Source organism: Nerophis ophidion, linkage group LG01 (genome assembly GCF_033978795.1).
Source record: "Nerophis ophidion isolate RoL-2023_Sa linkage group LG01, RoL_Noph_v1.0, whole genome shotgun sequence".
NCBI lineage: Eukaryota > Metazoa > Chordata > Actinopteri > Syngnathiformes > Syngnathidae > Nerophis > Nerophis ophidion.
The window spans coordinates 5,865,050-5,893,041 of record NC_084611.1 but is presented as its reverse complement, the minus strand read 5'-3'; the positions used below and the strand labels follow the sequence as shown (position 1 = coordinate 5,893,041).

The window sequence follows — 27,992 nt, the reverse complement described above, 5'->3', positions numbered from 1 at the left end:
AAGTGTTCTGTGGTCTGACAAGTCCACATTTTAAATTGTTTTTGGAAATATTCTACATCGTGTCATCCGGACCAAAGGGAAAGCGAACCATCCAGACGGTTATCGACGCAAAGTTCAAAAGCCAGCATCTGTGATGGTATGAGGGTGCATTAGTACCCAAGGCATGAGTAACTTACACATCTGTGAAGGCACCAATAATGCTGAAAGGTACATACAGGTTTTGGAACAACATATGCAGCCATCTAAGCGCCGTCTTTTTCATGGACGCCCCTGCTTATTTCAGCAAGACAATGCCAAGCCACATTCAGCACGTGTTACAACAGTGTGGCTTTGTTAAAAAAAGAGTGCTGGTAATTTCCTGGCCTGCCTGCAGTCCAGACCTGTCTCCCATCAAAAAAGTGTGGCGCATTATGAAGCGTAAAATACGACAGCGGAGACCCCGGACTGTTGAACGACTGAAGCTCTACATAAAACAAGAATGGGAAAGAATTCCAATTTCAAAGCTTCAACAATTAGTTTCCTCAGTTCCCAAACGTTTATTGAGTGTTGTTAAAAGAAAAGTGGTGAACATGCCCTTTCCCAACTACTTTGGCACATGTTGCAGCAATGAAATTACAAGTTAATTATTATTTGCAAAACAATAAATACATTTTATGAGTTTGAACATCAAATATTTTGTCTTTGTAGTGCATTCAATTGAAAATGGGTTGAAAATGATTTGCAAATCATTGTATTCCGTTTATATTTACATCTAACACAATTTCCCAACTCATATGGAAACGGGGTTTGTAGATCTCCACCAGGACCAATCCTATAGTTTACCTGCTACTAAATTGTGTGCCATCTCATGTGTATCGTGTGCTGCTATGACAATAAACTTCCATGAATCCTGTAAAACAGCAGACAGTTAGTAATATGGTTTCACGTCAAAATGTTGGTGAAACTGCTCATTTCTACCTGGCGATAGGTGGCTCTAACTGTAGTGCTAATCACTCAGCAGCAGAAAGCCCTCATCGCACTGCTAATCAATAACTACCATCTTAGGCACTTAACATCACTAATCACCAGTTAACAAATGTCAACTATCTTAAATGCAAACATGAAAACAAGACACATTAACGTCTTTCCCCATTACAAACATCATAACACAATCTAAACTTATATAAACACATTACTGTCTGAGCATATAAGATATTCAATTGTGTTACATCGCAATTTATTATATTGCAATTAGCCATGTGATTAAGATCGGCACGGTCTGACCAATCACAAGTCAGCAGGAGCTGCTTTGTTCTCGTGTTTGGAGAAAGCGGAAGAGCGATTGTCAGCCTGACATTGATGTGTCTCTGAGAACTGAACACTTTTTTATAACTTATAACAAAATGTGTTTATACAGTAACCTGCTCACATGAGTCAGATTACAGCAGGGCTGTCAAACTCATTTTAGCTCACTTCAGATTGTTTTCTTCATTTTATTTCGGCCCAAAATAGAACAAGCACATTCTGAAAATGTACATATCACAAATAATCCTCTTGACAAAACACCTCAAGTTAGTTAAACATTTACAGGAAGAATAAAAAAGGTACAATTTTAAAGACACCTTGAAAAACACAGTTAATCTAAAAAATTGTGCTTTAGTTAATTAAAGCAACTAAACTTTAAGTCAAAACCCATCGAGAAAACCAAAAGAAAAATGAATAAAAACTATTCTATGTATCAACTACCTCATTTATGATTTCCGCATATTAATCCTGTGCTAACTCAACAAACCATACACACTGAGGTAGAAACTATTCAAGAGTGTTGAGTTACTTACGACTATACTAGACATAATGTGTATTGATAGAAAAATAAAAGCAGTGCAATGTGTGAACAATTTCAACAAAGCACGAATAAAAAGTTGAAAGACTGACAGTATTGCAGTAAATCACACACTGTTCACTTTCTTTACATTTGCACAGAAGACAATCATTTTCACAGAACTATATCAGTGTGCAGTGTCTCATGCTGCATTTGAAGTGGGGTTACTGATTGATTATTTTACTCCTCTTTTACGTTGGGTGGAGGGGGAGGAGTCACAGCCCCGCTTTACCGTGTACCTCTTGCTTGGTATACTTGCTATGCTATTTGCTTGCCTAACAGAATTGCTATTGCGACATCCAGTGGACACAATAAGTACAGCAGTTTCTTTCATAAAGAAATACAGCTGACTTTTACACTTCGCACACTCATCTCGCGGGCCGGATTGAACCTGTTATGCCCGGATGTCGAGGGAGGTGGGGGTTGGGTTGTGGGTGTTGGGGGTTAATTATTCATACGTCTCTAATTTGCACTTCAATCAGTCTGAGGAGTAAACTTTGGCAGTTTTTTTTATGCAAACAGTTACCCAGCATCAGTTATGCGTAAATGTCAGTTTTGATACATCTCAACTTTGCAGTGAAAAAGGGTGTAGTGCAGGTTTTTGACCTTGTACACAAACCTAACACATGAGGCCCCAGGTCCCTGGACTGAAGAAGGAGTAACCAAGCACTTGAAGCATCATCTATCTTACTGTTCAGGAAGGTTTCAGATACAGAGAAGACATGAGGTCATGAGTGGATAAGATTATGCTCCAAACAATCCAAGTTTGTATGAATACCTCAGATATTTGTGAAAGAAGCAGTGAGGAGGTCCTGGGTAGGGTGGATGTCGCCACATATGAGCAACATACCACAAACTAAACAGCTAATTGCTTATTTTCCCTTGTGTGTTCTCATGTGTTGCACTGCGGTTGCTTTTTTTGTGAACCTTTTACAGCACACTGAACAACTAAATGGTTTTTCACCTGTGTGTGTTCTCATGTGTTCAGTCAAACGGTTCTTAATAGAAAAGTTTCTGCCACAAATCGAACAGTTAAATGGTTTTACACCTGTGTGTGTTCTCATGTGTTTAGTCAAACAGCCACTTTGAGAAAAGCTTTTGTCACAAACTGAACAATAAAATGTTTTTTCACCTGTGTGTGTTCTCATGTGTCCAGTCAGATTACTTTTTATAGAAAAGCTTTTGCCACAAACTGAACAACTAAATGGTTTTTCACCAGTGTGTGTTCTCATGTGTTGAGTCAAATACCACTTAACATAAAATCTTTCAGCACAAACTGAACAATTAAATGGTTTATCTCCTGTGTGTGTTCTCATGTGTTCAGTCAAATGGCTATTTTGAGAAAAACTTTTGCCACAAACTGAACACTTAAATGGTTTTTTACCCGTATGTGTTCTCATGTGTTTAGTCAAAGTGTAATTAAAAGAAAAGCTTTTGCCGCAAACTGAACAATCAAATGGTTTTTCACCTGTGTGTGTTCTCATGTGTCCAGTCAAATTGCTCTTAGTTGAAAAGCTTACGCCACAAACTGAACATCTAAAAGTTTTTTCACCTGTGTGTGTTCTCATGTGTTTAGTCAACTTGCCATTTTGAGAAAAGCTTTTGCCACAAACTGAACAACTAAATGGTTTTTCACCAGTGTGTGTTCTCATGTGTTCAGTCAAATTGCTATTTCGAGAAAAGCGTTTACCACAAACTGAACAACTAAATGGTTTTTCACCAGTGTGTGTTCTCATGTGTTCAGTCAAATTGCTATTTTGAGAAAAGCTTTTGCCACAAACAGAACAACTAAATGGTTTTTCACCAGTGTGTGTTCTCATGTGTCCAGTCAAATACCACTTAACAGAATATCTTTTATCACAAACTGAACAATTGAATGGTTCATCCCCTGTGTGTGTTCTCATGTGTTTAGTCAAATTGCCATTTTGAGAATAGTTTTTGCCACAAACTGAACAACTGAATGGCTTTACACCTGTGTGTGTTCTCATGTGTTCAGTCAAATTGCTATTTTGAGAAAAGCTTTTGCCACAAACTGAACAACTAAATGGTTTTTCACCAGTGTGTGTTCTCATGTGTTCAGTCAAATTGCCATTTTGAGAAAAGCTTTTGCCACAAACTGAACAACTAAATGGTTTTTCACCAGTGTGTGTTCTCATGTGTTCAGTCAAATTGCTATTTTGAGAAAAGCTTTTGCCACAAACTGAACAACTAAATGGTTTTTCACCAGTGTGTGTTCTCATGTGTTTAGTGAAATTGTTTTTTTGAGAAAAGCTTTTGCCACAAACTGAACAGATAAATGTTTTTTCACCTGTGTGTGTTTTCATGTGTTGATTTAAATTGCTTTTGTTAGTAAAACTTTCAGCACAAACTGAGCAGCTCAAACATGTTTTACCTCTCTTCTTTGCAGAGCATTCAGAGTGTTTGTTGTCAGTGTGAGTCCTCATATCACCTTCACAGTCTGTATCGCTGCTCAAAGGTTCTTCAACCTCGTCTTCATCCTCACTATCTGATAGTGGAGCTAAGAGCTTGTCTACTTGTGGTTTCTCTTCATCATCTTCAGTCTTCACAGAGATAATAGTCAGTGGAAACTTGGTGTAATCAGCTTCCTCTCGTCCTAGAAGACACTCTCCCTCCTGAGTGATGCAGAGTTCCTCCTCTTCCTTTTTAATGCAGAGTGGTTGTGGAGTCTCCTGCTTCAAAGTGGAGCTCCCCCCTGACTGAGGGGGAACTTCTTCTGAATTACCCATCAGCTGCTGGACGTCTGCAAGACACAAACAACAAAAATACACTTTATTCTATGTACTGTATGTGTGTGTAGTAGGGTTGTACAGTATACTGCTACTAATAAAGAATTGTGGCACTAATCAATTGAAATCGGTACCGTAGCACTTTTGAATAGTACTGGTACCGTTCTTTCATCAGAATGCTGCTGAGTCGAGGCGCATGATGTTGAGTGTGTCAAAACGCACACACAAAGTGCATACAAGCAATAACATGGTGGAGAGGAAGAAAGGCAACAAAGGACAATTCTACTGGTTAATAAAGAGGGTGTGTGAAGTGCAATATGGAGGTATTTGGGCTTCTAAACTAACAATAAAGGTGACACTTTAAACAGGGAGCCGCCGCTCTGCAAGGGTTGCTTTACACCTTTCCTGTTTGTGGGCTCCCAGACCGTGGTCGAGGAGCGCAGGGGAGACCTTCCCTCCAGGGCCCATGTTTTGTCGGGGGTAACACTGGCTCCATAAAGCTCCGCTCTTTGGTTGGAAGGACGAGGCCGTCGATTAGTTACAACTTGCGCACTCGGGCTGCAACAACGAATCGATTAAAATCGATTATAAAATGAGTTGGCGATTTATTTAGTCAAGGATTCGTTGGATCTATGCTATGCACACGCAGAGCGGCTACGTCTCATGAGGTGGAAGTAAGCCAGCCAATTATGTGTCATGTGCAGCTCACGTGACCACGCAGTCTCCTTTAAAGGCCTACTTTCATGAAAGCCACTACTAGCGACCACGCAGTCTGATAGTTTATATATCAATGATGAAATATTAACATTGCAACACATGCCAATTCTGCCAGTTTAGTTTACTAAATTATAATTTTAAATTTCCCGCAGAGTTTCCTGTTGAAAACGTCGCGGAATGATGACGCTTGTTTGTGACGTTATTGGTTGGAGCGGATGTCTTAGCTCAGCTCCACACACAGCTAAAAGTCGTCTCTTTTCATCGCGCAATTAAACAGTATTTTGGACATCTGTGTTGCTGAATCTTTTGCAATTTGTTCAACTAATAATGGAGACGTCAAAGTAGAAAGGTGAAGGTGGGAAGCTTTAGCCTTTAGCCACACAAACACATGGTGATTCCTTGTTTAAAATTCACAGAGGTGAAGCTTTACTATGGATCAGAGCGGTCAAGCGAACATGGTTCCCGACCACTTGTCAACCGGCAAGTTTCGGTGAGAAAATCGTGGTAAAAAGTCGCCTCTTACTGGAGATCAGCGGAGCTTCTGTCCTGCTGCAGCTTCATGACTTCCCTCAGAGACTGGCGTCAACACACCCGTGGACACACCCCTCCGACTACCAGGTACTATTTAATTCACTAAAACACTAGCAACACAATAGAAAGATAAGGGATTTCCCAGAATTATCCTAGTAAATGTGTCTAAAAACATCGGAATCGCTCCCAATGCAATGACCTTTTTTTTTTGGTAACTTTATTTATTATTATTTTTTTTTGTAGTCCTTCACTATCAATATCCTCATCCACAAATCTTTCATCCTCACTCAAATTAATGGGGAAATTGTCGCTTTCTCGGTCCGAATAGCTCTTGATGCTGGAGGCTCACATTATAAACAATGTGAGGATGTGAGGAGCCCTCACACCGGTGATGTCATCGTCTGCTACTTCCGGTAAAGGCAAGGCTTTTTTATTAGCGACCAAAAGTTGCGAACTTTATGGTCGATGTTCTCTACTAAATCCTTTCAGCAAAAATATGGCAATATCGCGAAATGATCAAGTATGACACATAGAATGGACCTGCTATCCCCGTTTGAATAAGAAAATCTCATTTCAGTAGGCCTTTAAAGTTAAAGTAGCAATGACACACACAGACACACACTCACACACACACACACACACACACACACACACAGTGTGGCGAAATTATTCTTTGCATTTGACCCATCATTCTTAACCACCCCCTTGGAGGCGAGGGGAGCAGTGAGCAGCAGCGGTGGCAGCACTTGATGCCAAATATTAGCGCAGTTAAAACTGCCCAATTAGCAGTCAACTAATGCAAGTGAAATGACGACATTTTGTAACAAATTCCTACCATTTGTGTTTTGTCTTTAATAAATGTGTTTTACCTGCTACATGGCTTATCTGTGTACATTTATCCTTTGTTTAGTTTTTAGTACTTAATTAATACTTAATAATTGTATTTTGCTTAAAGCACAGACCAGGAGTCAATCAATCAATGTTTACTTATATAGCCCTAAATCACGAGTGTCTCAAAGGGCTGCACAAGCCACACCGACATCCTGTGGCAACCATAAAGTGCGAATAATTGAATATAATGTCAGTGAAACTTTGCTCTATTCTAATCTACTCCTTGATTATAGCAGACTATATGTAATATGGATAATTGTAAATTGTTCTTTGAGTGCAACAAGAAAAGTTTAACGCCTTTTAATTCACATTTTAACCTTGTAGATTTGTTCTTTGACTGTGAGTGTTTAATGTAGTGTTGTTGCGTTTGTAACGCAAAGACGAGAATGAGTGACTGCTGTAAATCTCCCGACGGTCACTTAAAGGGGCCGCTCCGAACTGAGCAGCTCAAACATTTTTCACCTCTCTTCTTTGAAGAGCATTCAGAGTGTTTGTTGTCAGTGTGAGTCCTCATATCACCTTCACAGTCTGTATCGCTGCTCAAAGGTTCTTCAACGTCGTCTGGTTTCTCTTCAGTCTTCACAGAGACAATAGTCAGTGGAAACTTGGTGTAATCAGCTTCCTCTCGTCCTAGAAGACACTCTCCCTCCTGAGTGATGCAGAGTTCCTCCTCTTCCTTTTTAATGCAGGGTGGTTGTGGAGTCTCCTGCTTCAAAGTGGAGCTCCCCCCTGACTGAGGGGAAACTTCTTCTGGATTACCCATCAGCTGCTGGACGTCTGCAAGACACAAACAACAAAAACACACTTTCTTCTATGTCCTGTATGTGTGTGTAGTAGTGTTGTACAGTATACTGCTACTAATAAAGTATTGTGGTACTAATCAATTGAAGTCGGTACTACACCACCTTTGAAAAGTACCGGTACCGTTTTTTCATCTGAATGCTGCTGTGTGGCGGTGACTAGAGAGCCGAGGCGCATGATGTTGAGTGTGTCAAAACGCACACACAAAGTGCACACAAGCAATAACATCGTGGAGAGGAAGAAAGGCAACAAAGGACAATTCTACTGGTTAATAAAGAGGGTGTGTGAAGTGCAATATGGAGGTATTTGGGCTTCTAAACTAACAATAAAGGTGACACTTTAAACAGGGAGCCGCCGCTCTGCAAGGGTTGCTTTACACCTTTCCTGTTTGTGGGCTCCCAGACCGTGGTCGAGGACCGCAGGGGAGACCTTCCCTCCAGGGCCCATTTTTGTCGGGGGTGACACCGGGTCCATAAAACTCCGCTCTTTTGGCCGTCAATTAGTTACAACTTGATCACTTTAATTATTATTTCCACAGGGCACAAGCGGACATCCACCATGCTATTAACACTCCTGCACATGCTACCACTACCTCTCCTTACTCGCCCACTCACTTACAAAGGCTGTCCGTGGCAATGGAAGGCCTGGGTCGAGCTGTGGGATCACAGACTGTGGCGATTTCTGAACTAAATCGCACGATGGATCACATCATAGAGAGGCTTGTGGATTAGAAAAAAATTAGATTGAGAGCTGACATGGACGATTAGAGCAGACAGGCCATGAAAATGTCTGCTCGCTTGGAAAACAACATTCCTAATCTACGATCTGACTCCCTAGGAAAGAAAAGCTGTTGGGGAAACATCCCCGAAGGACACATCAGCGAGGGACACTCTAACTGCCCTCCCTCCCCCCCTCAACAACACCCGGGAGTTGAACTTTGCTTGCACTGCCTGCAGAGCGACTCCGGGCCTATAGACACAACAACAACTCACCCTGAACGATGGACATATGCACACACTGCAAAAACTGTAATCTAAGTAAGATTAAATATCTCAAATAAGGGTGATATTTATTTTCTGTCTAATAAGATAAGTCTTCTCACTAAGCAGATTTTATGTTAGAGTGTTTTACTTGTTTTAAGTCCTAAATGATCTCAGTAAGATATTACAGCTTGTTGCTGAGATGTGATGACCTATATTGAGTAAAACATGCTTGAAACTAGAATATCAACTGTTGCAAGGCTGTGTCATCGAATATAAAAGTAGTTTTTCAAAGTAAGAATTTCTTATTTCAAGCATGAAATAAAAAAAATCATGACTTTGACACAATTGTGTCTCATAAATTAAACAGATGACAGCCAAATGGACTTTGCTGTTTTATTTTCAATGAAACATTAGAACATACGTACTCATATAGTAGTACAGTTGGCACAGTACAGTAAACTGATAGTTAATATTTAAACATTTAAAATGTGACATTTCAAACTATTTTGAACAGAAATAGTTCATTTACATTCAGGTAAATTCTTCAAAATTTTGGCCGGGGGCCGGGCTGTATATATGCACACTAATTGACTGAAAGAGCACCAAGTCAGCGTGATGATGTCATGTTGTCGATGGGAAAATGCATTTTTAGACCATATGATTTGCCTGAGCGGCTGTTAGTGTTACGACCGGGTTGGCATGGTGATGCGGGGTTGGTTCTCCCAGGATGCAATCGGACGACTCCGGACAGGACTTGCAGGTAGAAACATGATTTAATAGTAAAATAACACTCAAAGAGGTGCAAAACAGAAAAAAAACCGACGGAACAAGCTGCCGAACGCACCTGAAGCTAAGGCTACTACTTAGCAGAGACTAGAGATCACTACCAGGGGCTAGGAAACAAGACAAACTTACGTAACAGTAGCGTGAGGCAAACAAAGAAGCCAGACCGACTGACTGGCAAAAGCAGGCTTAAATATTGTCTCTGATTACGGTATAGCTCGGTTGGTAGAGCGGCCGTGCCAGCAACTTGAGGGTTGCAGGTTCGATCCCAGCTTGCACCATCCTAGTCACTGCCGTTGTGTCCTTGGGCAAGACACTTTACCCACCTGCTCCCAGTGCCACCCACACTGGTTTTAAATGTAACTTAGATATTGGGTTTCACTATGTAAAGCGTTTTGAGTCACTTGAGAAAAGCGCTATATAAATATAATTCACTTCACTTCACAAACAGGTGCGCGTCCCGAACACAAGCGGCAGGTGAAAATAATAAGTAGCTATAGCAACCAACTAAGAGGTGCACAAACAAGAACGGAAGGAGTCCAAAACTAACATAAAACATAAGTGACTGGAAAAACTTAGACTATGATCTGGGCTGTAGATCATAACAAGTAGACCCCGAGAGTAACAAGCGGTGCCTTGTTGCCTTTCCATTAAAAACAATGAACTACTTTTTAGTATAAGTTTGCTGGTTTCAAAAAAATTAAATGCCACCACATATGTCAAAACAATGGTACTAGCATTTACTTCATTTAAGAATATTTTTTTAACATATTAAGCAAAAAAGTATTTTTTTTCTACCAAGAAAAGTGCACTTGTTATTAGTGAGAATATACTTATTTCTGTCACGTTTGGGTCGTGCGGGGTCGTTCTCCCAGGAATGCAGACGGACCACTGCGGACAAAGCCTTCAGGTAAAAACAGGACTCAATCTTGAACAAAAACTCAAAGAGCTACAAACAACTGAACACAAGGTGAAGGAACAAGATGCCGATCGCACTTGAAGCTAAATACTTAGCATAAACTATGGCCTGGGACACTCAGGGAAGTGTGGCATGAAACTAGCAAGACTTACTTGGCAAGGTATCAAAACATAGGTGGACACGGCATGAATCAAACAATGACGCCAGGCCGACTGACTGGCGAAAGCAGGCTTGAAAAGCGCCCGATTAGACACAGGTGAGTGTCCCGAACACCAGAGGCAGGTGAAAATAATAAGCTGCCATGGCAACCAAACCAAACTCAGGAGGTGTCAAACAGGAACTAAAAGAGTCCAAAACTAACAGAAAAATAACTCAACAAATCATGATCTAGAGCAGTGGTTCTCAACCTTTTTTCAGTGATGTACCCCCTGTGAAAATTTTTTTTAATTTAAGTACCCCCTAATAAGAGCAAAGCATTTCTGGTTGAAAAAAAGAGATAAAGAAGTAGAATCCAGCCCTATGTCATCAGTTTCTGATTTATTAAATTGAATAAAAGTGCAAAATATAGCTGATTTGTAGTGGTCTTTCTTTAACTATTTGGTAAAGAAAATATACAAATAACTAAAACCTTGTTGAAAAATAAACAAGTGATTCAATTATAAATAAAGATTTCTCGACATAGAAGTAATCATCAACTTAAAGGGGAACATTATCAGCAGACCTATGTAAGCGTCAATATATACCTTGATGGTGCAGAAAAAAGACCATATATTTTTTCAACCGATTTCCGAACTCTAAATGGGTGAATTTTGGCGAATTAAACGCCTTTCTGTTTATCGCTCTTTCTGCGATGACGTCAGAATGTGACATCTCCGAAGTAATACAGCCGCCATTTTCATTTTCAACACATTACAAACACCGGGTCTCAGCTCTGTTATTTTCCGTTTTTTTGACTATTTTTTGGAACCTTGGAGACATCATGCCTCGTCGGTGTGTTGTCGGAGGGTGTAACAACACTAATAGGGAGGGATTCAAGTTGCACCACTGGCCCGAAGATGCCAAAGTGTCTGCCGCCAGACCCCCATTGAATGTGCCAGAGTGTCTCCACATTTTACCGGCGATGCTAAGGCAGACATGGCACAGAGATGTATGGATAACCTGCAGATGCATTTGTAACTATAGTCAACGAAATCACAAAGGTGAGTTTTGTTGATGTTGACTTATGTGCTAATCAGACATATTTGGTTGCGGCGTGACTGCCAGTTAATCGATGCTAATATGCTATGCTAATCGACGCTAACATGCTATTTACCGGCGGTGCTAAAGCAGACATGGTACAGAGATGTATGGATAACCTGTAGATGCATTTGCAACTATATTACGTTTCCTTCCACCCACATTTAATGCGAAACAAACACTTACCAATCAAAGGATTTAAGTTGCTCCAATGTCACGAAATGCGAAAGTCCTGATCGTTTGGTCCGCACATTTTACCGGCGTAGCTAACACAGCTATTCGGCCATGCTATGGCTATGAATAGCGCCAATAGCTATTCGCTCAATAGCTTCAGTTACTTCTTCAATACTTTCATACTCCAACCATCTGTTTCAATACATGCGTAATCTGTTAAATCGCTTAAGTCGCTGAAATCCGAGTCTGAATCCGAGCTAATGTCGCTATATCTTGCTGTGGTATTCGCCGTTGTTTGTTTACATTGGCAGCACTGTGTGACGTCACAGGGAAATGGATAGTCGCATCGCATATAGCGAAAATCAAGCACTTTAAAGCTTCTTTTTAGGGATATTCGGGGACCGGTAAAATTTTGAAAAAAAATCAAAAAATACAACAAGCCACATGGAACTGATTTTTATTGTTTTTAACCCTTTTGAAAGTGTGATAATGTTCCCCTTTAAAGTGCCCTCTTTGGGGATTGTAATAGAGATCCATCTGGATTCATCAACTTCATTCTAAACATTTCTTCACACAAAAAGAAATCTTTAACATCAATATTTATGGACCAAGTCCACAAAAAATCTCAAACAACAAACAAACAATGGCGAATACCACAGCAAGATATAGTGACATTAGCTCGGATTCAGACTCGGATTTCAGCGGCTTAAGCGATTCAACAGATTACGCATGTATTGAAACAGATGGTTGGAGTATGAAAGTATTGAAGAAGAAACTGAAGCTATTGAGCGAATAGCTATTGACGCTATTCATAGCCATAGCATGGCCGAATAGCTGCGTTAGCATCGCCGGTAAAAAGTGTGGACCAAACGATCAGGACTTTCGTATCTCGTGACACTGGAGCAACTTAAATCCGTCGATTGGTAAGTGTTTTTTTCGCATTAGATGTGGGTGGAAGGAAACGTAATATAGTTGCAAATGCATCTGCAGGTTATCCATACATCTCTGTGCCATGTCTGCTTTAGCACCGCCGGTAAATAGCATGTTAGCATTGATTAGCGTAGCATGTTAGCATCAATTAGCTGGCAGTCACGCCACGACCAAATATGTCTGATTAGCACATAAGTCAACAACATCAACAAAACAAACTTTAGGGATTTTGTTGACTTTATCGTTACAAATGCATCTGTAGGTTATCCATACATCTCTGTGCCATGTTTGTCATCGCCGGTAAAATGTGGAGACACTCCAGCACATTCAATGGGGGTCTGGCGGCAGATTTCTTGCCACTTTGGCATGTTCGGGCCAGTGGTGCAACTTGAATCCCTCCCTGTTAGTGTTGTTACACCCTCCGACAACACACCGACGAGGCATGATGTCTCCAAGGTTCCAAAAAATAGTCGAAAAAAAGGAAAATAACAGAGCTGAGACCCGGTGTTTGTAATGTGTTGAAAATGAAAATGGCGGGTGTGTTACCTCGGCGATGTCACATTCTGACGTCATCGCCTCCAGCGCGATAAACAGAAAGGCGTTTAATTCGCCAAAATTCACCCATTTAGAGTTCGGAAATCGGTTAAAAAAATATATGGTCTTTTTCTGCACCGTCAAGGTATATATTGACGCTTACACAGGTCTGGTGATAATGTTCCCCTTTAAATATAATCTAAAAGAACTAGCAGATATAGATTAGTAACAAATAAATAAGATGTAAAATTTAAATTATACTACCAATAAATTAAAACGACTATAGCAATATGAAAAACAAATCTAATTCAGGTTTTCTGTTTAAATTTTTCTGAATTCCGTTTCTTGAATACTCGTGTCATACCACGACTTACCATGAATTGATTAACGTGGACCCCGACTTAAACAAGTTGAGAAACGTATTGGGGTGTTACCATTTAGTGGTCAATTGTACGGAATATGTACTGTACTGTGCAATCTACTAATACAAGTATCAATCAATACCCTCCTGGAAGTTCCATCCATTTTCTACCGCTTATTCCCTTTGGTTTTGCGGGGAGCGCTGGTGCCTATCTCAGCTACAATCGGACAGAAGGCGTGGTACACCCTGGACAAGTCGCCACCTTATCGCAGGGCCAACATTCACACTCACATTCACACACTAGGGATCATTTAGTGTTGCCAATCAACCTATCCCCAGGTGCATGTCTTTGGAGGTGGGAGGGGCCTATCCCCAGGTGCAAGTCTTTGGAGGTGGGAGGGGCCTATCCCCAGGTGCATGTCTTTGGAGGTGGGAGGGGCCTATCCCCAGGTGCATGTCTTTGGAGGTGGTAGGCCTTATCCCCAGGTGCATCTCTTTGGAGGTGGGAGGGGCCTATCCCCAGGTGAAGGTCTTTGGAGGTGGGAGGGGCCTATCCCCATGTGCAGGTCGTTGGAGGTGGGAGGAAGCCGGAGTACCCGGAGGGAACCCACGCAGTCACGGGAAGAACATGCAAACTCCGAACAGGTAGATCTCGAGCCCGGGATCAAACCCAGGACTGCTCAGGACCTTCGTATTGTGAGTCAGACACACTAACCCCTCTTCCACCGTGCTGCCCCCTCCTGAAAGTTGTCTTTTCGAATTTGGGGCTTTGTTTAATTTCCGGCACATTTTTAACATAAACTATCTGTTATTAAAACATATCATACCAAACCACCACCGAAGGAATTCAATACAATTTTATTTTAGAATAACAAGAAGGTAAGAACTAGAAATAAATATAAATATTTAAAGAGGCTCAGGTGTTTGTAACTTAGACTTACTTATTTTTATTGTCATTCAAATTTGAACTTTACAGTATAAGAAAAAGACTACCAGCTAGCTTACTTCACTATTAGTGTTTGAACAAAGCATACATTTGTTATTTCTTGTTCTTTATTATATTTCACATCATTTTATATTTTGCTCTTCCACTTTCTTCATTTGACTTTTGCATTCTTTCATCTCCTCTGATGTGAACTCCACTGCCTTCTTCAAGCTAACAATCATGGCGGCTATTTCTTTACATTCTTCAACTAAGTCGGCTAATTTCACATTTTAAGGACTTGAATTCAATCAACTTTCAAATGACAAAACGTCAAGTCACTCACCTTCATCTTCCGTCTTTATCTCCGTTGGTGATTTGCTGGAATGTTCTCTTTGACATGACGTCGCCATCTTAGCATAGCAGTAGTCGTCCATCTTCTATCACGTCTTCAATCTTCACTTCAGATATCGCTCCAAACTCAATGCACGTTTCGTGGCTTTGGGAAACGCGACTTGAGATAAGTGTTGCTATATTTGCTGTCAATCATATGACTTTAAGATCGTCAATTCCAAAATTCTCCGAACGACCTCGTCTTTTTGCTTGGCTTGAAGTACATTTGCGCATGCGCTAGAAGCCAGTAACTTCCGCTTCCTACTCTACAGCAGTTTTTTTTTTCAAAATAAAGGCAAATTAATTTCGTTTCAAAGCAATGGTTGGCAACAGTATCTAACATCAAATAATCGACTACTACTCTTTGAAAATACAGAAAATAAATATATACAAGATCCTGCATAGACACCAGGGTTTTTTTTCATCATAAAGGCTATTTAATCTTGTTTTAAAGGGGAACATTATCACAATTTCAAAAGGGTTAAAAACAATAAAAATCAGTTCCCAGTGGCTTGTTGTATTTTTGGAAGTTTTTCTCAAAATTTTACCGGTCTCGGAATATCCCTAAATAAAGCTTTAAAGTGCCTTATTGGATGTAAATATAGTTTCAAATGTACATACAGCTAGCCTAAATATTATGTTTGCATTGATTAACTGGCAATTATGCCGCGACCAAATATGTCTGATTAGCACATAAGTCAATAACATCAACAACAGTCACTGTAAGTGTTGTTGAAAACTTACACTTAATATTTTTTGTTTTAAGGATTAACATTTTTTGTTGTAAATTATTATGGTTCTGAAGTCATGTTATATTTTTTGTAAATAAGACACATTTGGGTTACTATAAAAGGGGCAATTTATTTTCTTTGTCACACCGCTATTCTCGCGAGATTTGGTGTGCTGTTTGGAGTTGCAGACATGCAAAGGACTTTGGGCCATCAGCAGCATTGGGGAACATTTGGCTAGCTGAACAAGGTATTTTTCATATTGTGTTATAATCTTCTGTATTTTTGTGGCGTGCATTGGTTTGATTTTGTTGACTTTATCGTTGGGAATGCATCTGCTTTGAGTGTCGCAGTATATCCAGACATTCTTGCCATCTCTGTCGTAGCATCGCCGGTAAAAACCAAACGAGGGACTTTCGCATCTCTTGACACTGGAGCAACTTAAATACGTCGATTGGTAAGTGTTTGTTTGGCATTAAATGTGGGTGGAGAGAAAGGCCGGCTGTAAATATAGCTACAAATGAGGCATAATGATGCAATATGTACACACAGCTAGCCTAAATAGCATGTTAGCATCGATTAGCATGCCAAGATAATCAATGCACATTCTACTTAAATCAACTTGAATCCGTCCCTGATCGTGTTGTTACACCCGACAAACAACTGACCAACTGAACAATTAAATGTTTATTCACCTGTGTGTGTTCTCATGTGTCGATTTAAAATGCTCTTGTTAGTAAAAGTTTCAGCACAAACTGAGCAGCTCAAACATGTTTTACCTCTCTTCTTTGTAGAGAATTCAGAGTGTTTTTTGTGAGTCCTCATATCACCTTCACAGTCTGTATCGCTGCTCAAAGTTACTTCAACCTCATCTTCAGCCTCACTACCTGATAGTGGAGCTAAGAGGTTGTCTACTTGTGGTTTCTCTTCATCATCTTCAGTCTTCACAGAGACAACAGTCAGTGGAAACTTGGTGTAATCAGCTTCCTCTCGTCCTAGAAGACACTCTCCCTCCTGAGTGATGCAGAGTTCCTCCTCTTCCTTTTTAATGCAGGGTGGTTGTGGAGTCTCCTGCTTCAAAGTGGAGCTCCCCCCTGACTGAGGGGAAACTTCTTCTGGATTACCGATTAGTTGTTGGACGTCTGCAAGACACAAACAACAAAAACACACTTTCTTCTATGTACTATATGTGTGTGTAGTAGGGTTGTACAGTAAATTGCTACTAATAAAGTATTGTGGTACTAACCAATTGAAGTCGGTACTACACCACCTTTGAAAAGTACTGGTACCGTTCTTTCATCTGAATGCTGCTGTGTGGCGGTGACTACAGAGCCGAGGCGCATGATGTTGAGTGTGTCAAAACGCACACACAAAGTGCATACAAGCAATAACATCGTGGAGAGGAAGAAAGGCAACAAAGGACAATTCTACTGGTTAATAAAGAGGGTGTGTGAAGTGCAATATGGAGGTATTTGGGCTTCTAAACTAACAATAAAGGTGACACTTTAAACAGGGAGCCGCCGCTCTGCAAGGGTTGCTTTACACCTTTCCTGTTTGTGGGCTCCCAGACCGTGGTCGAGGAGCGCAGGGGAAACCTTCCCTCCTGGGCCCATGTTTTGTCGGGGCTAACACTGGGTCCATAAAACTCCGCTCTTTGGTCGGAAGGACGAGGCCGTCGATTAGTTACAACTTGCTCACTTTAATTATTATTTCCACAGGGCACAAGCGGACATCCACCATGCTATTAACACTCCTGCACATGCTACCACTGTCACGCTTGGTAAACGGATTGGACTCAGATGCAGAGCTGTGACTTTAGACAGGCTTTTATTTTGACAACTTCCTTTTACCTCCAAAGTCAAGAAATAACAATATGACCCTGCCCCAAGTGGAGGAGTTCAAGTACCTAGGAGTCTTGTTCACGAGTGAGGGAAGAGTGGATGGTGAGATCGACAGGCGGATCGGTGCGGCGTCTTCAGTAATGCGGACGTTGTACCGATCCGTTGTGGTGAAGAAGGAGCTGAGCCGGAAGGCAAAGCTCTCAATTTACCGGTCGATCTACGTTCCCATCCTCACCTATGGTCATGAGCTTTGGGTCATGACCGAAAGGATAAGATCACGGGTACAAGCGGCCCAAATGAGTTTCCTCCGCCGTGTGGCGGGTCTCTCCCTTAGAGATAGGGTGAGAAGCTCTGCCATCCGGGAGGAACTCAAAGTAAAGCCGCTGCTCCTTCACATCGAGAGGAGCCAGATGAGGTGGTTCGGGCATCTGGTCAGGATGCCACCCGAACGCCTCCCTAGGGAGGTGTTTAGGGCACGTCCAACCGGTAGGAGGCCACGGGGAAGACCCAGGACACGTTGGGAAGACTATGTCTCCCGGCTGGCCTGGGAACGCCTCGGGATCCCCCGGGAAGAGCTAGACGAAGTGGCTGGGGAGAGGGAAGTCTGGGTTTCCCTGCTTAGGCTGTTGCCCCCGCGACCCGACCTCGGATAAGCGGAAGATGATGGATGGATGGATGGATATGCACAAAAAAAAAAATACTCGGCGAAAAGGTTCCAGAAAAAGAAGGAACGACCGAAAATCACTCCGAACAGAGGAAAACACAAAAGTATAGACAAACTATAATTGACGCCGTATATGCAATAAAAAGTTAACAAAAAACGCTCCAACAGGAGGACCAAAACAACAGCTATGAAAATTTCTACACTACCTAATCTAATAAAGTTTTAACAAAAATAGTCACTCAAAAAGTTGAGGAATGAATGGAAAAATTTAACAGAAACTTACCACTGCGGCTGAATAACGAAATAATCAAAATCACTCTGCTGAGGAGGAAGAAAGGAAAACTCTAAATATTCACAAAGGGGTTCAGGATCAAGGGACATAAGGACGAGACAAGGCAAGGCATGGACAAGAACATGGACGCTAGAGAGCACGAACAAACGAGACAATCTGGCACAGAACAAAGGAAGGAGTGAGCTTATAAACCACATGAAGGTAATAGGGAACAGCTGGAAACAATCAGAGAACAGGGATGACGTCAGACTGATGACACAAAAGGAAGGACAAGTGACCTGAAACGAGAGGAGAGTTACTTTTCAAATTAAAACATGCAAACCATGAAACAGAAAAACCCAAGACAAGACATCCCTCACCGCGGTGTGACGATCACTACCTCTCCTTACTCGCCCCACTCACTTACAAAGGCAGTCCCTGGCAATGGAAGGCCTGGGTCGAGCTGTGGGATCACAGACTGTGGCGATTTCTGAGCTAAATCAGGAGATGGATGACATGGAGAGGATTGCTGGATTGGAAAAAAATGGATTGAGACCTGACATGGACGATTAGAGCAGACAGGCCATAAAAATGTGTGCTCGCTTGGAAAACAACATTCCTAATCCACGATTTGACTCCCCCACATGGCCTTGGCGCTGCTCAAAACCAGAAAAAATGCTGTTTGGGAAACATCCCCGAAGGAAACCTCAGCGAGGGACACTCTGACTACCCTCCCCCTCCCTTCTCAACAACACCCGGGAGTTGAACTTTGCTTGCTTGCACTGCCTGCAGAGCGACTCCGGGCCTATAGACACAACAACAACTCCGCTCTTTGGTCGGAAGGACAAGGCCGTCAAATAGTTACAACCTGCAACAACTTAAATTGATTCAAATTGGCGATTAATTAAGTCATCAGTTTGTTGGATCTACGTCTAATGAGGTGAGAGTCAGCCAGCCAATGATGTGTCATGTGCAGATCATGTGACCACGCCGTCTCCTTTAAAGTTAAAGTAGCAATAATAGTCACACACACACTAAGTGTGGCAAAATTATTCTCTGCATTTGACTCATCACCCTTGATCACCCCCTGGGAGGTGGGGGGAGCAGTGAGCAGCAGCGGTGGCCGCGCCCGGGAATCATATTTGGTGATTTGACCCCCAATTCCAACCCTTGATGCTGGGTGCCAAGCAGGGAGGTTAATGGCTCCCCTTTTTATAGTTTTTGTGCCTGGAAACATTCAAAAAATGACAGAGGAAAGCAGTACCGATAGTTCAGCGGAGAGATATCTTGAGGTTATTGCTTCAGTGGAGAAAAGTGTAGGACCTAAATCCTCAAAAGTGCGCAGACACTTTACTTTAAAGGGGAACATTATCACAATTTCAAAAGGGTTAAAAATGATAAAAATCAGTTCCCAGTGGCTTGTTGTATTTTTTGAAGTTTTTTTCATAATTTTACCGGTCTCGGAATATCCCTAAATAAAGCTTTAAAGTGGCTTATTTTCGCTCTCTGCGAAGACACTGGCCATTTCCCTGTGACGTCACACAGTGCTGCCAATACAAACAAACAATGGGAATAGCACAGCAAGATATAGCGACATTAGCTCGGATTCAAACTCGGATTTCAGCGACTTAAGCGATTCAACAGATTACGCATGTATTGAAACGGATGGTTGGAGTATGAAAGCATTGAAGAAGAAACTGAAGCTATTGAGCGAATAGCTATTGACGCTATTCATAGCCATAGCATGGCCGAATAGCTGCGTTAGCATCGCCGGTAAAATGTGCGGACCAAACGATCAGGACTTTCGCATCTTTTGACACTGGAGCAACTTAAATCCGTAGATTGGTAAGTGTTTTTTTATTTCGCATTAAATGTGGGTGGAAGGAAACGTAATATAGTTGCAAATGCATCTGCAGGTTATCCATACATCTCTGTGCCATGTCTGCTTTAGCACCGCCGGTAATTAGCATGTTAGCATCGATTAGCGTAGCATGTTAGCATCGATTAGCTGGCAATCAACATCAACAAAACTCACTTTTGTGATTTCGTTGACTATCGTTGCAAATGCATCTGCAGGTTATCCATACATCTCTGTGCCATGTCTGCCTTAGCATCGCCGGTCAAATGTGGCGACATTCCAACAACATCCAGTGGGGGTCTGGCGGCAGACACTTTGGCATCTTGGGGCCAGTGGTGCAACTTGAATCCCTCCCTGTTAGTGTTGTTACACCCTCCGACAACACACCGACGAGGCATGATGTCTCCAAGGTTCCAAAAAATAGTCCAAAAAACGGAAAATAACAGAGCTGAGACCCGGTGTTTGTAATGTGTTGAAAATGAAAATGGTGGGTGTGTTACCTCGGCGACGTCACATTCTGACGTCATCGCCTCCAGCGCGATAAACAGAAAGGCGTTTAATTTGCCAAAATTCACCCATTTAGAGTTCGGAAATGGGTTAAAATAATAAATGGTCTTTTTTCTGCACCATCAAGGTATATATTGACGCTTACATAGGTCTGCTGATAATGTTTCCCTTTAAAGACTTCAAAGAAGAGCGTTTCCTGCAAAATGTGCAGCGTGGACCTCGCCTGGCAGGGAAGTACAACATTGCGCCGAGAGCACATGAAGAGGAAACATGTTGAGCCATGAATGAAGGGAACTCACGGTACGGAATTTTTTAAGTCCATAGTCCGGGTACATTGATCCCTTGTGACCGTCGTCGTGTGTTTTTAATCTTTTGTCAACGAGGAGATTTTCTTTAAAGGGGAACATTATCAGCAGACCTATGTAAGCGTCAACATATACCTTGATGGTGCAGAAAAAAGACCATATGTTTTTTTAAACGATTTCCGAACTCTAAAAGGGTGAATTTGGCGATTTAAAAGCCTTTCAATTGATAGTCTGTTGGAGCGATGACCTTTCACCCGTGACGTCACAACATGAAGCAATCCGCCATTTTCTCAATCTTATTACACGCACCAAGTCAAATCAGCTCTGTTATTTTTCCTATATCTACACAAGAATGTGTGGCTATCCTGCGACATTCAAAGCAGATGCATTTCCAGCGATAAAGTCAACGAAATCTGCAATATTGGAAAATAGACCACCTCTGAATGTGCCCAAGTGCGAGCTATTCAGAGACGGCGGCAGTTTCTTCCCGCAGACGAGCGAGGTAAAACCCCCTGGATATGATTTATGCCACTTCTTTTTCTGTCTCATTTTGTCCACCAAACTTATAACGTTGTGCATGAATGCACAAAGGTGAGTTTTGTTGATGTTATTGACTTATATGGAGTGTGCTAATCAGACATATTTGGTCACGGCATAACTGCAAGCTAACTGATGCTAACATGCTATTTAGGCTAGCTGTATGTACATATTGCATCATTTGTTGCTATATTTGCATCCGGCCTTTCCCTCCACCCACATTTAATGCCAAACAAACACATACCAATCGTTGGTTGGAAGGCGATCGCCGAATTCGTCCTCGCTTCCTCCCGTGCCGCTGTCTGTCATGATATGGCTCAATAGCTTCAGTTTCTTCTTCAATTTCGTTGTCGCTACCTGCCTCCACACTCCAACCATCCGTTTCAATACATGCGTAATCTGTTGAATCGCTTACGGCGCTGAAATCCGAGTCTGAATCCGAGCTAATATCGCGATACCTTTCTGTGCTATCCGCCATGTTTGTTTCAGTGTGATCACGCTGTGACGTCACAGGAAAATGGACAGGTGGATATAACGACGGTTAAAATCAGGCACTTTGAAGCCGTTTTTCGGGATATTGCATGATGGGTAAAATTTTGAGAAAAACTTCGAAAAATAAAATAAGCCACTGGGAACTGATTTTAATTGGTTTTAACCCTTCAGAAATGGTGATAATGTTCCCCTTTAAGGAAGCGCAGCAGCAACTGTTGTGTGTTAACTTTTGGAGTGTTAGGAACTTTTTGGAGAGTGCGACGACTTCAGTTTCTTTGTTGTTTTGAGTGGCAACAGGCATTCATGAGTTCAGCACGCCGGCTCTTTTTTTGTGAGTAAGGTTAACGTTATCCCTTTGTTGAAACGCGGGGCTGATAATGTGTCTCCGGCAGATTTGACTCCGTTTTGAGAGAGAAAACGCACGGTTACCAATTTGGAAATAATCATAACGGACAGAAACATCTCAGGTTGGTTTCATAATGGATCGATGTAGCCGGGCCCAATAAAGTTATATAGATATATTTAGATTTGAGTGACGCTTTAGTATAACTGAACGTTATGAAGGTGCTGGAATATTTCATGCTATTATTCAGAGGCAGCCTAAAATGAATCCTTTATTATTAATGTGTACAACATCTGATCCAGTTCTGATCTGATGAGTTACATTTCTGTGTTATTATTGGTGTATGCTGAACCCCCAATGTCCATTTATTCAATTTAGCTTTTTTTTCTTTATGTGGTGGCGTATTTGCCTTTTACGTCAGAAATGATTAAATAAATCAATTAGGTATGTATGAAGTTACCTGTAAATGATGCTACTATGAATGTTCTTTATATGGTTTCTCTCATTTCAGAAAGAAACAACCCAACATTAGCTGGTTACACTCTTCCCTCGAGGACCCATTTTAACCAGAGTGATGGAGAGGAAGTACGAGCAGACATTCAAAGCAGTGTAGACTGACCTAAAAGCCAACCAGAGCAAAATTGCTCTCACTACTGACGTGTGGACAAGTGTAGCCACCTTGGCAATACATGCCATTACATTGGAGAGGAATGGAACATGAAGTCAATCTGCCTTACCGCCAAGGAAAGACATTCAGCATCCAACATTACAGAATGGTTGGAATAGGTAGTAGCCAGGTTTACAATTCCCCCAAGCAAAATTATTGCTATTGTGTAGGGCTGGTCGATATATCGATATCCTCGATATATCGCGGGTTTGTCTCTGTGCGATATAAAACATGACTATATGGTGATATTGGAGTATACGTTCTCACACAGTTGCTTTTAGCTGCTGGCATTACACTACAGGCTCTTTCCACTCTTTCTTGTCTCTCCTTCTCACAGACAGCAAGCGCACCTTCTTACATACGTCACATACTGTCACGTCATACGTCACATACGTATACGCCCTCGCGGAGCATAGAGGTAATAGCATGGGTAACGTTAGCTGTGGTGCGAGTGGTAATACGAGAGAAAGAAGGTTTGAATCTGGTAAGAAATGAAGGAACAATTATTCCCAAGAAAAACAGCAGGGGGTCCATCGTCTGGCGGTGGTTCGGCTTAAAGTGGGAATATGTCGAACAGACAACCGTAATTTGTCAAGTTTGGGGCAAAAGTGTTGCTACAAAAAAGTAGCATTAATGCTAGTATGTAGAATCTTTTGAAAAGTCACCTGCTAAAGAATGAAGAGTGCTTACTCCGCATGTCAACTTCTCCGTTCGGTGCCACGCCCAAAAATGTCGAGGTCAACATTTCCAGATCAGCACCGTATGAAAAAAATAGTCAACAACAAAAGGAGATAATGTCCGCAGGAACCTACCACGTAGTGAAAGACATACACTATTTGATTTCCTATTATGCAACTCATTTTTACTATCATCAAAAAGTTCAGAGAATCTGGAGAAATCACTCCACGTAAGCGGCATGGCTGGAAACCAACATTGAATGACCGTGACCGTCGATTCCTCTCAATCAATCAATCAATGTTTATTTATATAGCCCCAAATCACAAATGTCTCAAAGGACTGCACAAATCATTACGACTACATCCTTGGAAGAACCCACAAAAGGGCAAGGAAAACTCACACCCAGTGGGCAGGGAAAATTCACATCCAGTGGGACGCCAGTGACAATGCTGACTATGAGAAACCTTGGAGAGGACCTCAGATGTGGGCAACCCCCCCACCCTCTAGGGGACCGAAAGCAATGGATGTCGAGCGGGTCTAACATGATACTGTGAAAGTTCAATCCATAGTGGCTCCAACACAGCCGCGAGAGTTCAGTTCAAACCAGATCCAAGACAGCAGCGAGAGTCCCGTCCACAGGAGACCATCTCAAGCGGAGGCGGATCAGCAGCGTAGAGATGTCCCCAATCGATACACAGGCGAGCGGTCCATCCTGGGTCCCGACGAGCGGTCCATCCTGGGTCTCGACTCTGGACAGCCAGTACTTCATCCATGGTCATCGGACCGGACCCCCTCCACAAGGGAGGGGGGGACATAGGAGAAAGAAAAGAAGCGGCAGATCAACTGGTCTAAAAAGGAGGTCTATTTAAAGGCTAGAGTATACAGATGAGTTTTAAGGTGAGACTTAAATGCTTCTACTGAGGTAGCATCTCGAACTGTTACCGGGAGGGCATTCCAGAGTACTGGAGCCCGAACGGAAAACGCTCTATTGCCCGCAGACTTTTTTTGGGCTCTAGGAATCACTAATAAGCCGGAGTCTTTTAGGAAGGGATAGTAGTTCTTCTTGGAGTTGGGACACGATGGACAGATTCTGGCCAGAGAATCCTTACATCATCTTTATTACTGAAAGGTAGATGTGAATGTGTGTGTGTGTGTGTGTGTGTGTGTGTGTGTGTGTGTGTGTGTGTGTGTGTGGTCTAAACAAATAGAGAAAAGAGGAAAAATTACAATACAATCATATACACAATATGTAGCAATACATGAATGTGCATACATTATATAATATAAAAGTGTGCATAACAACAAATACAAACTGCACTTAAAGGCCTACTGAAACCCACTACTAAATATTAACATTGCAACACATGCCAATACGGCCGGCTTAGTTTACTAAATGGCAATTTTAAATTTCCCGCGGAGTTTCCTGTTGAAAACGTTGCGGAATGATGACGTGTGCGTGTGACGTTATTGTTTGTAGCAGACATATTAGCCCAGCACCGCACACGGCTAAAAGTCGTCTCTTTTCATGGCATAATTACACAGTATTTTGGACATCTGTGTTGCTGAATCTTTTGCAATTTGTTCAATTAATAATGGAGACGTCAAAGAAGAATGCTGTTGGTGGATTGCAGCTGCCTTTAGCAACCGAAACACAGCCGATGTTTCTTTGTTTGTTGTGAAGCTTTAACACAGAGCGGTCAAGCGAACATGTTTCTCTACGTCAACCAGCAGGTTTTTGGATTGGAAAATTGTGATATTAAGTCGGCTCTTGTAGGAGACTTGAGTGGATTATGTGACCTCCTCCTGCAGCTCAAGAAGGCAGCTGTGATCTTGGCTCCTCGGCTTCTCTCAGAGACACTGGCGTTCCCGTCAGCCACCCGACTTTCAGGTACGACTTTATAATCTCACTAAAACACTATTAACACAATAAGCAGATAAGGGATTTTCCAGAATTATCCTAGTAAATGTGTCTTATTACATCTGAAACGGTCCCACAGCCGTCGCCTCTTTTTTTTTTTCAAGTGCTTCACTCTAACTTTCCTCATCCACGAATCTTTCATCCTTGCTCAATTTAATGGGGAACTCGTCGCTTTCTCGGTCCGAATAGCTCTTGCTGCTGGAAGCTATGATTATAAACAATGTGACGTCACGCACACATCGCCTGCTGCTTTCGGTTAAGGCAAGACTTTTTTATTAGCGACCAAAGGTTGCGAACTTTATCGTCAATGTTCTCTAATAAATCCTTGGGATGGCGTAGCGCGGTGGAAGACTGGCCGTGCGCAACCTGAGGGTCCCTGGTTCAATCCCCACCTAGCACCAACCTCGTCACGTCCGTTGTGTCAGAAGCAAGACACTTCACCCTTGCTCCTGATGGGTGCTGGATAGCGCCTTGCATGGCAGCTCCCTCCATCAGTGTGTGAATGTGTGTGTGTGAAAGGGTAAATGTGGAAGTAGTGTCAAAGCGCTTTGAGTACCTTGAAGGTAGAAAAGCGCTATACAAGTACAACCCATTTATCATTTTTTTATTTTAGCAAAAATATGGCAATATTTCGAAATGATCAAGTATGACACATAGAATGGAGCTGCTATTCCCGCTTAAATAAGAAAATCTCATTTCAGTAGGCCTTTAACTATGCATGAACTTCAACAAGTTCTAAGCTTCAGAGCCGTAAATGGCGAATATGTGGTCTGTCTCCATCTAGAGGCCAAACGACGCCATCGCAACTGCAATGACGTTAAATAAACTGAGCGTGAAAGGAAACGCCGTCAACGAGACTAATTATCTCTCGATTGACCCAAAAATACCGGAACTTAGCATAGAATGCACCAAACATGCAGAAGTAGCAAGGCATGACATTCAGTTCAAATGCTGCAACAATATATGACAAAACTTACTTTTCGTCGTCAACGCAGACAAGACAGGCTGCCACCATTGGTCGAAACCGGCTGTTCTGACAAAGACGTGATTTAAAGGGGAAATGACGTCACAGATTGACCTATGAACTTAAAGGCACAGGAACATTACAAAACTGGTTAACAGCACACCACAGGCGTTCGTACAGGCACTGTATCAAAAACCGACATCCATCTCTAAAGGATATCACCACATGGGCACAGGAACACTTCGGAAAACAACTGTAACTAAATACAGTTGGTCGCTACATCTGTAAGTGCAAGTTAAAGCTCTACCATGCAAAGCGAAAGCCATTTATCAACAACACCCAGATGCGGCGGCGGCTTCTCATCATCTCAGGTGGACTGATGCAAAGTGGAAAAGTGTTCAGTGGTCTGACGAGTCCACATTTCAAATTGTTTTTAGAAATATTCGACATTGTGTTATCTGGACCAAAGGGGAAGCGAACCATCCAGACTGTAATCAACGCAAAGTTCAAAAGCTAGCATCTGTGATGGTATGAGGGTGCATTAATGCCCAAGACATGGGTAACTTACACATCTGTGAAGGCACCAATAATGCTGAAACGTACATACAGGTTTTAGAAAAACATATGCTGCCATCTAAGCGCCGTCTTTTTCATGGACGCCCCTGCTTATTTCAGCAAGAAAATGCCAAGCCACAATCAGCACGTGTTACAATAGTGTGGCTTTGTAAAAAAAGAGTGCGGGTACTTTCCTGGCCCGCCTGCAGTCCAGACCTGTCTCCCATCAAAAATGTGTGGCACATTATGAAGCGTAAAATACGACAGCAGAGACCCCGAACTGTTGAACGACTGAAGCTCTACATAAAACAAGAATGGGAAAGAATTCCACTTTCAAAGCTTCAACAATTAGTTTCCTCAGTTCCCAAACGTTTATTGAGTGTTGTTAAAAGAAAAGATGACGTAACAGTGGTGAACATGCCCTTTCCCAACTACTTTGGCACGTGTTGCAGCCATGAAATTCTAAGTCAATTATTATTTGCAATAAAAAAAATTAAGTTTATGAGTTTGAACATCAAATATCTTGTCTTTGTAGTGCATTCAACTGAATATGGGTTGAAAAGGATTTGCAAATCATTGTATTCCGTTTATATTTATATACTCTAACTTATAATAATAATAATAATTCACCCCTATACAATATCCTGCCCTAATACCCTACTGTGCAATACTACCCTTTGTATATTGTCTGTTTATTTCAATTGTTAGTTTTTCCTTCATTACCTATTGTCTTATTTATTTTACCCCATATTTGTTCCCACAACCGCACCTTAAGTTGGAGTCTTTAATCTTGTTATATGCAAATATAATGACAATAAAGTCTATTCTATTCTCAACTCATATGTAAAAGACAATATCTATTTCAAAGAAGTTTGTAGATA

At 41.8% G+C, this 27,992-nt stretch overlaps 3 protein-coding genes across 7 annotated transcripts in view; 1 reads left to right on the top strand and 2 right to left on the bottom strand.

Moving 5' to 3' along the window:
- The window catches only part of LOC133553184 (zinc finger protein OZF-like), an 839,429-nt gene that overhangs the window by 280,531 nt on the left and 530,906 nt on the right, over positions 1–27,992 (top strand). The gene's annotated exons all lie outside the window — the stretch shown is intronic.
- Positions 886–15,031, bottom strand: LOC133555143 (gastrula zinc finger protein XlCGF57.1-like). Of its 2 annotated transcripts, XM_061904956.1 has the most exons (3): positions 14,737–15,031; positions 7,267–7,524; positions 886–4,622 (listed from the first exon to the last, which is right to left on the bottom strand). In XM_061904956.1, exons 1-3 carry the CDS (start codon positions 14,825–14,827, stop codon positions 2,734–2,736), a joined length of 2,238 nt encoding a protein of 745 aa, XP_061760940.1. In that variant the 5' UTR covers positions 14,828–15,031; the 3' UTR covers positions 886–2,733. The 2 variants fall into 2 exon arrangements, with proteins under 2 accessions (XP_061760940.1, XP_061761581.1); XM_061905597.1 differs by lacking the exon at positions 7,267–7,524.
- On the bottom strand, positions 16,184–26,639 carry LOC133557623 (zinc finger and SCAN domain-containing protein 31-like). Of its 4 annotated transcripts, none has more exons than XR_009807829.1 (2): positions 26,570–26,639; positions 16,184–16,653 (listed from the first exon to the last, which is right to left on the bottom strand). XR_009807829.1 is itself a non-coding variant. In XM_061908287.1 (2 exons), exons 1-2 carry the CDS (start codon positions 16,903–16,905, stop codon positions 16,199–16,201), a joined length of 603 nt encoding a protein of 200 aa, XP_061764271.1. In that variant the 5' UTR covers positions 16,906–17,716; the 3' UTR covers positions 16,184–16,198. The 4 variants fall into 4 exon arrangements, 1 of the variants encoding a protein (XP_061764271.1); XR_009807833.1 differs by lacking the exon at positions 26,570–26,639 and adding an exon at positions 18,715–18,948; XR_009807835.1 differs by lacking the exon at positions 26,570–26,639 and adding an exon at positions 18,300–18,704.

Coding starts and splice junctions, on each gene's coding strand:
- LOC133557623 (XM_061908287.1), bottom strand. CDS start 16,905: ATGTTATTGCTTGTATGCACTTTGTGTGTGCGTTTTGACACACTCAAC. Junction 16,654..16,757: donor TGTAGTACCGACTTCAATTG/GTTAGTACCACA, acceptor TGTGTCTTGCAG/ACGTCCAACAACTAATCGGT.
- LOC133555143 (XM_061904956.1), bottom strand. CDS start 14,827: ATGGACGACTACTGCTATGCTAAGATGGCGACGTCATGTCAAAGAGAA. Junction 7,525..14,736: donor GATAAAGACGGAAGATGAAG/GTGAGTGACTTG, acceptor TGTGTCTTGCAG/ACGTCCAGCAGCTGATGGGT. Junction 4,623..7,266: donor CAGCGATACAGACTGTGAAG/GTGATATGAGGA, acceptor TGTGTCTTGCAG/ACGTCCAGCAGCTGATGGGT.